The sequence below is a fragment of the Mixophyes fleayi genome, chromosome 9 (assembly GCF_038048845.1).
Source record: "Mixophyes fleayi isolate aMixFle1 chromosome 9, aMixFle1.hap1, whole genome shotgun sequence".
Classification (NCBI taxonomy): domain Eukaryota; kingdom Metazoa; phylum Chordata; class Amphibia; order Anura; family Limnodynastidae; genus Mixophyes; species Mixophyes fleayi.
The window spans coordinates 9,227,689-9,240,357 of record NC_134410.1 but is presented as its reverse complement, the minus strand read 5'-3'; the positions used below and the strand labels follow the sequence as shown (position 1 = coordinate 9,240,357).

Below are 12,669 nucleotides of genomic sequence, written 5' to 3'. Positions count from 1 at the left end.
TGAAAAATGAAGCCTTGTGGTGCTTTATTAATAAATTATAATAATAAGTGTGAACAAAAGCAAAACCCATCATAATAGACAAATATATGTGTATATATTTATATATTTATTTATTTGTGAGTGGGGGCCTTGACCCTGATTTACATTAGGTGATAGCGATATTTCATCAGTGATCAGATAAGATATATTATTACGACCAGAGAGACAATAAATACACGCACAGGTAGGGTGTAGTATATGCTCTGAGTTTATCAAAACAAATAATCATCTATATTATATTGTGTCAGGCACGTAGACATTTTAGCACTGCGCAAGCGTGAAACACAAAGTCCGACATCAGCAAATATTGCAAAGAACAAAGAAAAATATTCATGTCCTGTGAAACTGGGCATAACTGTTACAAATCATAGTTGCAGTTCTTGCAAGTCCTTGAAACTTGCTACTATAACTAAGGCCTATTGTGACTTGCAAAGCTGTAGGACTGAACCGTGATCAATAGTTTTCTGGACAAACCAAGTTAACTCTTTCACATGATTAAATTGCATATTAAGTGGAAGAGGGCACAGCTGAAACAAGAGGAGCGAGTGTGGCTTAGAGTGGAGATTGGGATAGTGGTGAGGGTGCATTAGTGTGAATAGTGTTATTGGGGATAAGGTCACCTCTAAAAAGGAGATGGGATTTCATGGGGCTTCTAAAGATTTGAAGGCTGCGGGAAAGTCTGATTGAGGGTGGTAGGGAATTCCGTAAGTGTGTATTCACACACCTGGAGTTCACACCAGTATTGTGTTATCTGTAACTGCTAGTTCATGAGTACCCTTACATGTATTATGCTTATTTTATTAATGTATGGTAAGATAATTATATGACGCTGTGGATTCTGTGGCACCCTATAAATAAACAATGATGATAATGATGAATAATCAGCGATAATGATCATATTAACCCTCATGAACTACCTCATTGTCCTAGTCTCTGAAAGCATCGTGATATAACCTAACTCTCCATGACCTCCTTGTTGCACCTTGGTTAACGCCATGTATTTAATTTGTCCTTTACTAAGTCGTATCCTCTCTGGTTACAGAGATACACTGAATTTCTTTGTATGACACCAGTTTATCCTCCATGTTTGACGTATAGTGCATTGTCATCTAAAATGTTTGCCGTTTCGCAGGGTATTATTTAAAAATGGTGGCTTGAAATTACCAAATAAACACATCGGACGTAAAGCCTCTTTGACAGTCTAACAGGGGAAGAAAAGCTTTTAGGTTTCTCCGCTGAAGTAAAACTGCAACAATTATTCTCTCTCTCTAACAGCTGGGTTAACAACTTTGGACATGAAGGCCTGGGGCTCCTCCTGGATGTTCTGGAGAAACTGCTGGACAAAAAACAGTAAGTCTTACATCATAATTTTCACGAGCAATTTGCAGTTTCTAAGACACCGTCTTACATCCATCTTGTGTTTTTCCTCCCAAGGCAGGAGAGTATTGACAAGAAGAATCAGCATAAACTCATCCAATGTCTAAAAGCCTTCATGAACAACAAGGTAGGTGCTTGCGGACAGGAGAAAGGCGTTAACCAGTCAATTCTTCTTTCTCATGGTTTTATGAATGGTCTTCTCTTGACACGGGTTATGTCTATGACGTTGATATTGTAACAAGTGAATCACACCCCTGAGGGTAAATGTATCAAGCTGAGAGTTTTTGCAGCGGGTTTGAAAAACCAATCAGATTCTAGCTATCATTTATTTATTACAGTCTACAAAATGATAGCTAGAATCTGATTGGTTGTTACAAGCAACATCTCCCCTTTTCAAACCCGCTGGAAAACTTTCAGCTTGATACATTTACCCCCTGGTGTGCTTGCAAAACAAGTTACCGGATTTAAATGAACAGCTATCTACCTGTACGATATACATAAATAAACCATATAGAATGAAATAGAATCATTACACAAAGTCTAAACGTTACATATTACATGAGAAGATTGATTGAGAAGTCCATAACACTTGTCACCAGAGTCTCAAAGAGTTTTTATTTATAGATTAATAAGTGTAGGGTGATCAATTATTTTTAAAATAGCGAGTATTCTCCTAACGCTCACCGTTGCCTCAGGAGTTGGTCTGGAACGTATGCAAGACCAGTTTGCTGATTGCAAAACTGGGCAGCTCTCTGTCTTTCTCCTGCATGTGTCCCGTCTTTCGTTCCTGTGGATCGGTAATTAATGCTCGGAGTGGTGGCGCTGGACGGGCAGACCGCAGTCGAGTTTAGCAATTGGCCTACTGGATGAGTTCATTTCAGGGGACAGTCTCCCAGGGTAAGGGTGAATCATTCTGTCATTGGTCACCCTGTACTTTTTAATCAACAAATAAATACCCCCTCTCTCTCTTTAACAACAGATCATTTTTTAAAAAACAAATTGCTTTTATATAAAACAATAATTAACAAGCACAAAATATCTGTGAAGGTTTGAGGAACATGTATAAACTAAAGTTACCCTCATGACTTTTTAATTTACGCCTAATCTCCTTGTCACGGCCACTAGGAGTCTTGCCCAGGAATTCACCAGATGACTGGGCTTACCAGAGTAGTGAAGTTCACACAACGGTCCTCTGGTAGCGGGGTGACTAGCGGAACATATATCACAGCAGATGGAGAGAGAATGCCAATAAAGAATAGGAAAGTCAGTGACTTGCAGCAATCTTGGTCAATGAGTCAGCGACTAGCTGATATAGTGGAAAGGCAGATTTGAACACGGAGATCAGGATGGACGTGAGCAGATGCGGGAGGTAGTAGGGAAGTCAGTGGTCTGTGTACAGCAAGTTGTACCACTGCTTAATAGGTGAGGATGTGTACAAGTGTTGATGAGTGGAAGCATACAAAGGATAATAGGATGCAGACACTGAGAGCACAGAGGAACTTGATCCCAACAGATATGCAGCGTATCCAGCAAAGTCTATAACGGTATGTGTGGCGCTGCTTGGTAGAGACTTGCTCAGCACAGATATGCAGGCCAATAATGGATAGTCAATCACAATTATGCATATAACGACTGAGTAGTACGGTTAGTTCCAAACAGATATGCAGCATAACAATAACAGTCTATAGCGGGTATGGATAACGCTGCTGAGAGGGAAAACTTGTCCTAGCGGATATGCAGAGTAAACGTAGAAAGTCAATAATAGATAGGCATACCGCTATTCAGTAGAACAGTCTGTCCACAGGAAGATGCAGGGACTGCAGAGACGCTGAACGGCAGAGACGAGTGTAGGAACCACATGTGAGTAGATCCGGTAATCAGAGTCCAGCTGAGGACACAGGCAGGAAACAGTAGACAGTAGCGGGTATGGAAACCAGCGATGAGTAGATCAGGAATCAGCAGGAAACTGAAGACACTAGTAGAACACAGGAGACACCTTCAGAGACTCACAGGGAATGAGACTCAAGATCAGGCAATGAGGTAATGAGCACAGGTGCCTTAAATAGGGAGAGTTGCCTGATCAACCAATTAGATTAAAAGCAAGAGTCAAAAGAGTTCTTGGGTGCTGCGCATGCGCAGTCCATCAGGATGGCGGACGGCCGCGGTTCAAGATAGGTGCCGGCAGGAAGGCTAGGGAGCCACGCACCAGCGTAGAGGCACTTACGGTCCGGTGAGTGACACTCCTGCTGTATGGGTGAGAAAGCAAATGGAACCCAGTTAGAGTATTTTAATGGGTTCACAGCCGTCTAATGAATGCATATTAATAGTTTGTATGTGACTTCAAATTACACTAAATACATAGCTTTATCAGCCAGATCTCAGCAATGTATTTATTCCATTGCACTTTTGGGGGCTCGCAGGTCAATGATATTTTTCCCAAAAAACTGTGCTACATCTGTAGCTTTAATAAAGATAGTTAATTGGCCGTTACAAGCTTTAGAATGTGTCCGACCCTAAATAATTTGAGTTGTGTGCAAAGTGCGAAGTACACTGTCATAGAGTTTCTTTTGGGCCTCAAAAACAAGACCGTGAACGGCGATATTAACAAGACATAGGCACATGCATTGGACAATTTCCGCTGCAGTGCATCTAATTTTCTATAGTTAAGAATAATTCTGTCTAATCATTACAGGGCAGCTTTTATCAAATGTAAATTACATATTTCTTACCCACATCTTGTCCCGCAACTTTTGGAACATGTCCAGTGATAGAGAACAAAAGGCTGAAATGGTAAAGCTTAGCATGTCAGTTGTGCCTGTTTGCTCTGGTGTCATATATCCTACCCCTGTGCATAAATCCATCTGCATTGTTAACCGTTTATAGATAATTTCTGTTACCTAGGAGACTAGACAGCCATTCATCCAAGCTCTAGTTTTGGTTTGTCTCAGAATGATGCTAGATACAATAATTTTGGTTTTAAATGTCAGCTTTCTCCATAGAATGAAAAGAAGAGAGATCAAGTGTGACAGATTTTTATTTATTGTACAGAGGCAGTAGGTTTATTTAATAGAAATGGCGCAATGCGTCACAAGTTGGTATGGAGATATTCACCGCATTTTCCTGTATTCGCTCCATATGGTATCATCTGACTATGGTGCTTAGCGTACAATGTGCGCCATGCGACAAACGCCACAACCCGTTGTTTGTCTAAAAAAACAAATGCTCCATCTGTATAGTAGTTAGCTTTGTAATACACAGTCTTGAGGTATATTAATATGTATTGATTGATATACTTGCCGTTTAAGTATAGGACTGGGTTCATCTAGTAAGTCTACACATTTGTTAAGAATAATGAAACTAACGACTTTCTTCCCTGTTCTACAGTATGGTCTGGAAAGGATGCTGGGAGAAGAGAGGAGCTTGCTCTTGTTGGCGAGAGCCATCGATCCCAAACAAGCCAATATGATGACGGAGATATTGAAGGTTTTATCAGCCATTTGCATCGTTGGGGAGGACAATATGTAAGTTCATATTATCAGGAAAGAGATTTGGTTAGCATTGCCCATACTACACTGGAAGACATATAATATTTGTCACTCGAATTACTAAATAGCATTTAGAGGGGAACTTGTCAGCGGCTTTATTGGTTAATATAAGTCAGAGAAATCCGTTCACTAGGAACCAGCGGAGTCACAGTGATGTCACTGAATAATACACTGGAGCCTCAATGTACGGTCACTGACTGACAGGTGTACCCTATTCACTGATACAATCAGTATTATTACCTGGAAATATAAAACAGTGTGACTTACACTACAAGGTGAGAGCTTATGTCCTATTGTGAATATTGAGCTAAACTTCATTTAAAGCCACCGTATGAATAATATATATAGTCGTACTGCTGTGATCACACCTGATTCTTTACCATTCCTAGACACTAAAAGCTAACGAGTGAAGAAACCGCATCGGAGACGCCATTGATTTGCTATATCTCTCAGCATAAAACTAAAAAAGCAAAAAAATCAAGATGTAACGTGACCCGGCCCTCAAACGTTCCAGTCACATTCTCCCACTGCCCTCAGTTATCTCTCCACTTACAGAGACCACAACCCAAAACAGTCAGGTCGCCTTGTTTTTCCTAGATGAAAAGTGCAACTGTTGGGGGTAGAGTGCTGGCTTGGCTCCAGTTTGTGCTTTGCTTTAATATTCCACATTTTTGTCCTTTTATCAGAGTACACATTAGAAAGCACCGCCAGTCGGTCTCAATAGAAAAGATGACAATGGACATGGCGGCCAAATGTCAGTAAATTTACTGGCTATAAAACCGTGCCAATGTTTTAGCTTTCAGAAAGAAAACTGTTTTAGATCAGTAAATAACAAAAGATGTGACCTCTGACATTAGTACATTTCACATATGAATCGTTTTGTGTATTTGTAGGTTTACAATTTCCTAAATTCTGTCTCCCCTGGACCCTTTCTTTCCCAAGTTGCTATTATTTTAACTTCTTGATTTTGCAATTACATAAATTATGTGTCAGTAAACGTGGTACCCGTCAGTACATTCTTATAAAATTGTCAGCAAGGAATATTTTCATGTTTTTGCAATCATGACAATGAGAAGCCAGGTTGCAATGGTTGTTTATAATGAATGCATGGTCAAATTTCACTTTCCTCTTGCTTGTGTTATTTTTTAGCTTGGATAAACTCCTTGAAGCCATCAGCACTGCGGCTGAAATAAACAACAAGGACCGTTTCTCCCTGATTGTGGAAGGGTTGGAGAATCATGAAGCGCTTCACGTACAGGTATGTGTGTCATACGCGGTGATACAGGTACAGAACAAGCATCTCTGTTTGGGTGCAGGATCTCATTATAACATAACGGTTATAATGAATGGGATGTACCACCTTGTGTATAGGGGACAGTCACCCAGGTGCAGGGATGTTGGCTTTAATCCCCATTGTGTAGATTACAGCTCCGCCTTCTACTTTCAGTTGTGTGATTGGCAGGCTGACAGGCAGGATAGACAGCCAATCACAAACTGGGAAGAAAGGGGGTGGGTGCTGTCATCTGCTATATACAGATTAGTTAGTAAGGGATAACGTACTGGGAAATTTAAAAAAATCTGTAACTAAATGGTCATCACATTTTAATAAAGGATATGGCCAGTTCACTAGTTTAAATTGAAAAAGAATATAGAGCATTCGGCATGTCTCTCTATATCTGAGGACTTGCTTAGATTTACCGTTTCTATAATTATATTATTATAATTAATTATATCATACATGACCCACTCTCTAAAAAAAGGAAAACATGACTGATTTAGTATACATGTGCAATTATTTACTAATTACAAGTGATTGTGTGCAATGATTTGGTATTTGAATCCGTGCATGCAATCGCTTGTGAATTGTATATCACTGTGCACCATCATTGTTAATACTAAATTGATGCACACAATTGCTTGTGAATACTATATCAGGGCACATAATCATTGTGAATACTAAATTAGTGCACACAATCTCTTATGAATACTACAACAGGGTATGCAATATCTTGTGAGTACTAAATCGGGGCACGAAATAGCTTGTGAGTACTAAATCGGGGCATGCAATAGCTTGTGAGTACTAAGTCGGGGCAAGCAATCTCATAGAGCACTTGTGAATACCATTTGCTGTGCTAGTTATATTAAATAGCAAAGTGCAAATGTTCAGCAACCAATCAGATATTTTCCTTTCTTTATATAACTTGCACTAGATCCGCCACAGGTTATTGCTGATTGGTTTCTGGAGGTAACAGAACATTGGTAGTCTTGCTGTGATTTGTGTGTAATTTGCCCATAGACAGCCCCGGATTCTCATTGCACCAACTCTGCGAGTAACTTTGTATCATTGTAATGCCACGATTATAATTACACGGCCGTATGTCTTCAGACCAATAACCATATTCTCGGACATTTTAACATGGAGCATATTTATAAACCGCGTGGAATCGTTAAAAATCCGTTCTATTATTAGCTTCCAACGGCTGTATATCTATTTTCCTGTTGTAAAGAACTTTGTATAACTGCCTTTCCCTCCGAAATTGGTTGTTAACACAGCTAACGACAGTTTTGTTAGAATTTTACAAACGGCCACCTTTGCCTTGGGACATTAACCACTGATAATAGCTGTATTCTTGAAGATTATTGCCTTTGTGTTCAGCCACTTATTGATTGCATTGTTTAATAGCATTTGTGCTGAGTGGAAAATGTTTTAAATTGTGCATAATATCAGCTGCAAATAAGTGGACAGTCGCATAACCCTTCACTGCCCCGAGCTCAATCATTAGACTCAGCTTGCAAATATCGTCCATTATTAATGCTGGATAAGTATAAATTGGCTACACGACTTCCCCAAATCCAGCATTACTAACCACAGCAAAATCCCTGTGTGGTATCTAAGGGTTTCTGGTTAAAAACTGCTTTTGACATAATATGCGTCATAACATATTAAAATGATGATAATGTATCATGTTGGACCGAATATATATATATATATATATATATATATATATATATATATATAAATATATATATATATATATATATATATATATATATATATATATATAATATATATATATTTAAATCGGATAATCCATCTCAGTGACCCTCTACAACAATGTCACCATAGGTAACCAACACCAAAAATAAGTTAAAAACTGTGAGCATGTCCATATTGGAGACATCACCCTTGGCTCAACATATTAATATGCAAATATTAACACATGGGCAGCGCAGTGGCTCAGTGGTTAGCACTTCTGCCTCACAGCACTGGGGTCATGAGTTCAATTCCCGACCATGGCCTTATCTGTGTGGAGTTTGTATGTTCTCCCCGTGTTTGCGTGGGTTTCCTCCGGGTGCTCCGGTTTCCTCCCCCACTCCAAAAACATACTGGTAGGTTAATTGGCTGCTATCAAAATTGACCCTAGTCTCTCTGTGTCTGTCTATGTCTGTGTGTGTGTCTATATTAGGGAATTTAGACTGTAAGCTTCAATGGGGCAGGGACTGATGTGAATGGGTTCTCTGTACAGCGCTGCGAAATTAGTGGCGCTATATAAATAAATGATGATGATGAGATGGATGCTTGAAACATTAACATGATTGTTTAGCCTCTACAGATGTTCTCCTAAGCCTACCAGAGTCTATCAGTCACTAGACTGTCATTATTTGTATATTTGTCCCACAATCCCTTGCTCCTAAAGCCCTTTCACCTGCTCCGAACAGATTGCTCTAGAACAGGGGTCAGGGAACTTTTTTACCTTTTACCCCCAAGTATATTTAGATACGCAGATATTACCCCCTTGATTTGAAAGGAAGGAAATCATATATTATTAATTATTGGAATTTAAAATTTTATTGAATCTATTCAAAATTTCTTGGAAAGCTTCAACTTCAAAACTTCAGGTTTTGGAGAAATGATGTTGCTTCATTTTTGATACGAGAGCATCAATATTGGGGCATTTTGGTGTTAGAGCAATTTGGATACAGTCTTCAGCGTCCAATCGATTTCTCTGCTTTGTTTTTATGTTCGTTAGAGTGGAAAATCCTTGTTCGCAAAGGAAGGTTGTTGCAAAAGGCAGCAACTTTTTGGCTGCCTCCTCATGTGCAATTTTGATGCCTTTGCAGCTGTTGACATCCAAAAATATGACAGATCTGCTTTGTTTTCAAATGCAATACGTGCTTCATTATTACATCGCAGCTCAAGAAGTGTCTCTGCCAACCCTTGAGGCTCATCTGGTACAACAGCAATTTCACATTTAAAGGGGTCTACAATCCAACTGACAGCATGTGAATCGTCAGCATTACCTCCAGGAATTTCATTTGGGGTAATTTACCTCTGTTCCCTGACCACTGCTCTAGAAGGAGATGGTTATGATAGCAATGGGTTTTTTCAACACTAGAGGTTGTCTTATATAAGATACATAAAATAGTCAATATTTAGATTGCAAGCTCTTTGGGACAGTGATATATCATGGTCTCTTGCTACTGTGGCTTTAATTTGCAATTTTTATATAATTATTAATTTTCCAACCCTGGGTGCACTTGTGCTGCTGTTGACAAATACATACATATACTACATACATATACTACATACATATACAAATAGTACAATTATACAAATGTTACATATATATGACCTGTTTCATGTTGGGAATCCATCAATGTGCAGTTAAATCATTTATCTTGTATAAGTATACAGGCAATATTATTATTCTCATACAATCTCATACAGAGAGAGGATTGTAAATACAACAGGAACAGCTGTTAGAATTTCTCCATATATTCCTATATTCTCCAGTTGATACATTGTATTTTATCTAAAAACCTTTCCGATAGTATGAAACAAGGCAGTAACTCTTCCCACCTCTGCGGACCTGACCTTTCAGAACAAATCCGCTTACATCTTTGGTCCATTAAACAGTATTCCAGGATGTAACGAGAAATGATTGCAATTCAGTCGCAATGGTAGAGAGCTAGTTAAGTTTGCTTTTATTAATTCACATATATCATAATAATTTTAATAAATCTGTGTTCTACTTATCTGGCTGTGCCGAACATACTTTCTGATGCCGAGACCCAGACACAGATAGATTGTAAAGAAGATAATTTATCCAAAGACTCTCTACAGGTTCAGTCTGTATTGTAACATAAATGTTTGTCTGGAATTTAAAGAGCTATTTTTCTTGTTGGGCCATTGATGACAAAAGACAATATTTTAGACCATAGAGCATTTTTAGAATAGTAGTACATCGTTTGCAAATGCAGTACTGTCTAGACAAATATTCTGCATTATAATCCCCATGATAAAATGTTTACTGAATTTGTGATTTGATTTATATTATCTGTTTTGAAATATTTATCATACTTGTCCGGGAGACTCAAGAATATTGGCGAGTCCTCCTGGATCCCAGGCAAGGTAGGCTACCCTCCCAGATCCTGCCAAGATAACGCGTTTCGCATTGAATCACATTATTAAGGCCCAACCCACCACAGCACTATGAAGCAAATACTCAGTACGAGGTGGGGGCTGTGGTGATGCAATTCCCTTGGACCCCCATCCCCCCACCATTGCAGGGTCTCCCAGAGGGTTTATCCAAAAAGTAGCCAAGTATGATATAAACACTGATCTTCACTAGATATCAACCTTAAAAAAGACCAGTACACTAGAATAGATAGTAAGAATTGTATCATTATGTAGCTTAAAATGGATTGTACTATGCATTTAATTGATATTGAAAAACAGGGACAAAACTTTCCATGGTCAAATGTTTAAAACCTGGGACTGATGATTTGGTAGAGTGTGATGAATTAGCGGGACCTGTCTTACACACGCTGGAGGCAGTTAAACTCAGTCTAAAAATTCTGTATGAGTTAGTGACATCACTGAGATATTCACGTAGGCGCTAACTTTTCGCCCAAAGATTTCAGCATCACACTAATTAATGAAACGCATTGGGGAAGGCAGGTACAGAATAATCCAATACCTGGCACTATGAGCCCTAATGTCAAACTGAGTGCTGTTAATTGCTTTGAAGCCAATACCAGCCTGCATTCCGCATGTGTAATCCGTTACCTAAATCTCCGGGTTACCACCTATAGACGTTGGGAATTTTGTTTTAGAATACAGTTGTGTTTCTTTAAGCAATGTTTCTCTAGCTCTTAGTCTTTCTCCTGAAAGTATCGGCCTCCCATTACATTAACTTAGGGTGCAGTAAAGCGAAATGATGACGGGTTCCTGCCCAACCGTTGTCCAGCTGGCGGTCGTTACTAAAGTCACACCGATACCCAGCGTTCTATCCCATAACTCAACACAATATTCCAAAGTATTAATGAAATTGTGTTACCTTAACTACACACCCATTCCCTATATCCAAGGGAGCTTTTAGTTTCTGATTGCCGTCTGACTAAAGGGCCTATTTAATAAAGGAAGAAAATAATTTTCTCTGGTGAGAAAATTACAGGCCGCTGAGGACTGTACCTGGGCTTCAATGGAGACGGCTTTTCCTCAGGGTCTCTGACGAAGGCGATCTCTGCTATAAACATCACTACAAAATCTTTCATATCACCTGGTTTTGACAACCAGGCCCATCAATCAATTTACACCAGAGCAATGGAGCCCCTAGGTGAACGTTTTCACCGTTTTTCACGTTTTCCACTTAGCCGTGAGCCTGGTATATCATGTGAGCTGCTAATGTATATAGTTAAGACCTTACCCAAATGCACACTTACTGAAGCTCAGTGCAAAGCTCATTTTGCCCCTTTAATTAGCTGTGTCAGCTTGAATTAAACTTGGCATATGACTAAAGGGGACACAGAAGACCTGCCCCACTAAATCACCGTCTTATTAAACTAATAAGCCATTAAAACGCAGCGAAGACAAAGAGAGTGAGAACTTCCTGTAAAATGAATGTTATTCCCCCTGTGTTATGTATCGAGGTTCCCAGGAAATGATCTGAAGAAGAGAATTGTGTGCACGTATTTATTTAAGCTATGAATGTTGGCAAAGGGGGAAAAGTCAAGTCCTGGATTCACTTGTGGAATGAGATAATGATTGAGTGGCTGACTCTCCCCGCAAAGGTTAAGGCCGAATGACAGAGACAGTTCTGTAATCTTTACCAGCTGATATGAGAGCGGTAGTTAAGTGATGGAGGGACAGGTTCTGTGATTGTATTTGCTTTTTTTGAGGTCAAGGTGATGATACAAGGGCGAGCCATGTTCATCTGGGGTACCAAGGGAATCGCTGCTGATGAGATTCTCCTGGATTAACATTTGGCCCTGAAATTACTGCTGTAGATGACACAGGAAAATAGTATATGATTGTGCGTGTATATACAGTGTGTGTATGCGTGTGTATATATATATATATATATATATATATATATATATATATATATATATATATATATATATATATATATATATATACATACATACATACATACATACATACATACATACATACATACATACACAAAAATATATAGCAGTGGATGCACTTGGTTAACTGCCAAAAAAGTAACACAGATGTGCTGTGCAAGGTCCATATAGTAACTTGCGTATCCTCAAATGAGCAGGTCAGCACCATTAAGTCCAAGTACAAACGTACAAAAAAAAAAAATGAATAAAGAAATAGAAAAATACAAAAAAATAGAAAAAATACAAAAGGAATCAAAGGAAAAGACACATTACAAAACATTTCCAGCCCTCGGCC

The 12,669-nt window shown here is 39.0% G+C and overlaps 1 protein-coding gene across 5 annotated transcripts in view; it reads left to right on the top strand.

Moving 5' to 3' along the window:
* DIAPH2 (diaphanous related formin 2) overlaps positions 1-12,669 on the top strand; it is an 828,187-nt gene that overhangs the window by 204,426 nt on the left and 611,092 nt on the right. For all 5 annotated transcript variants that reach the window (XM_075186343.1, XM_075186345.1, XM_075186342.1 and 2 more), the window contains 4 exons: positions 1,315-1,389; positions 1,474-1,543; positions 4,801-4,937; positions 6,111-6,219. In XM_075186343.1, the coding sequence (XP_075042444.1) occupies positions 1,315-1,389; positions 1,474-1,543; positions 4,801-4,937; positions 6,111-6,219 (391 nt within the window). The remainder of the gene's footprint in view (positions 1-1,314; positions 1,390-1,473; positions 1,544-4,800; positions 4,938-6,110; positions 6,220-12,669) is intronic.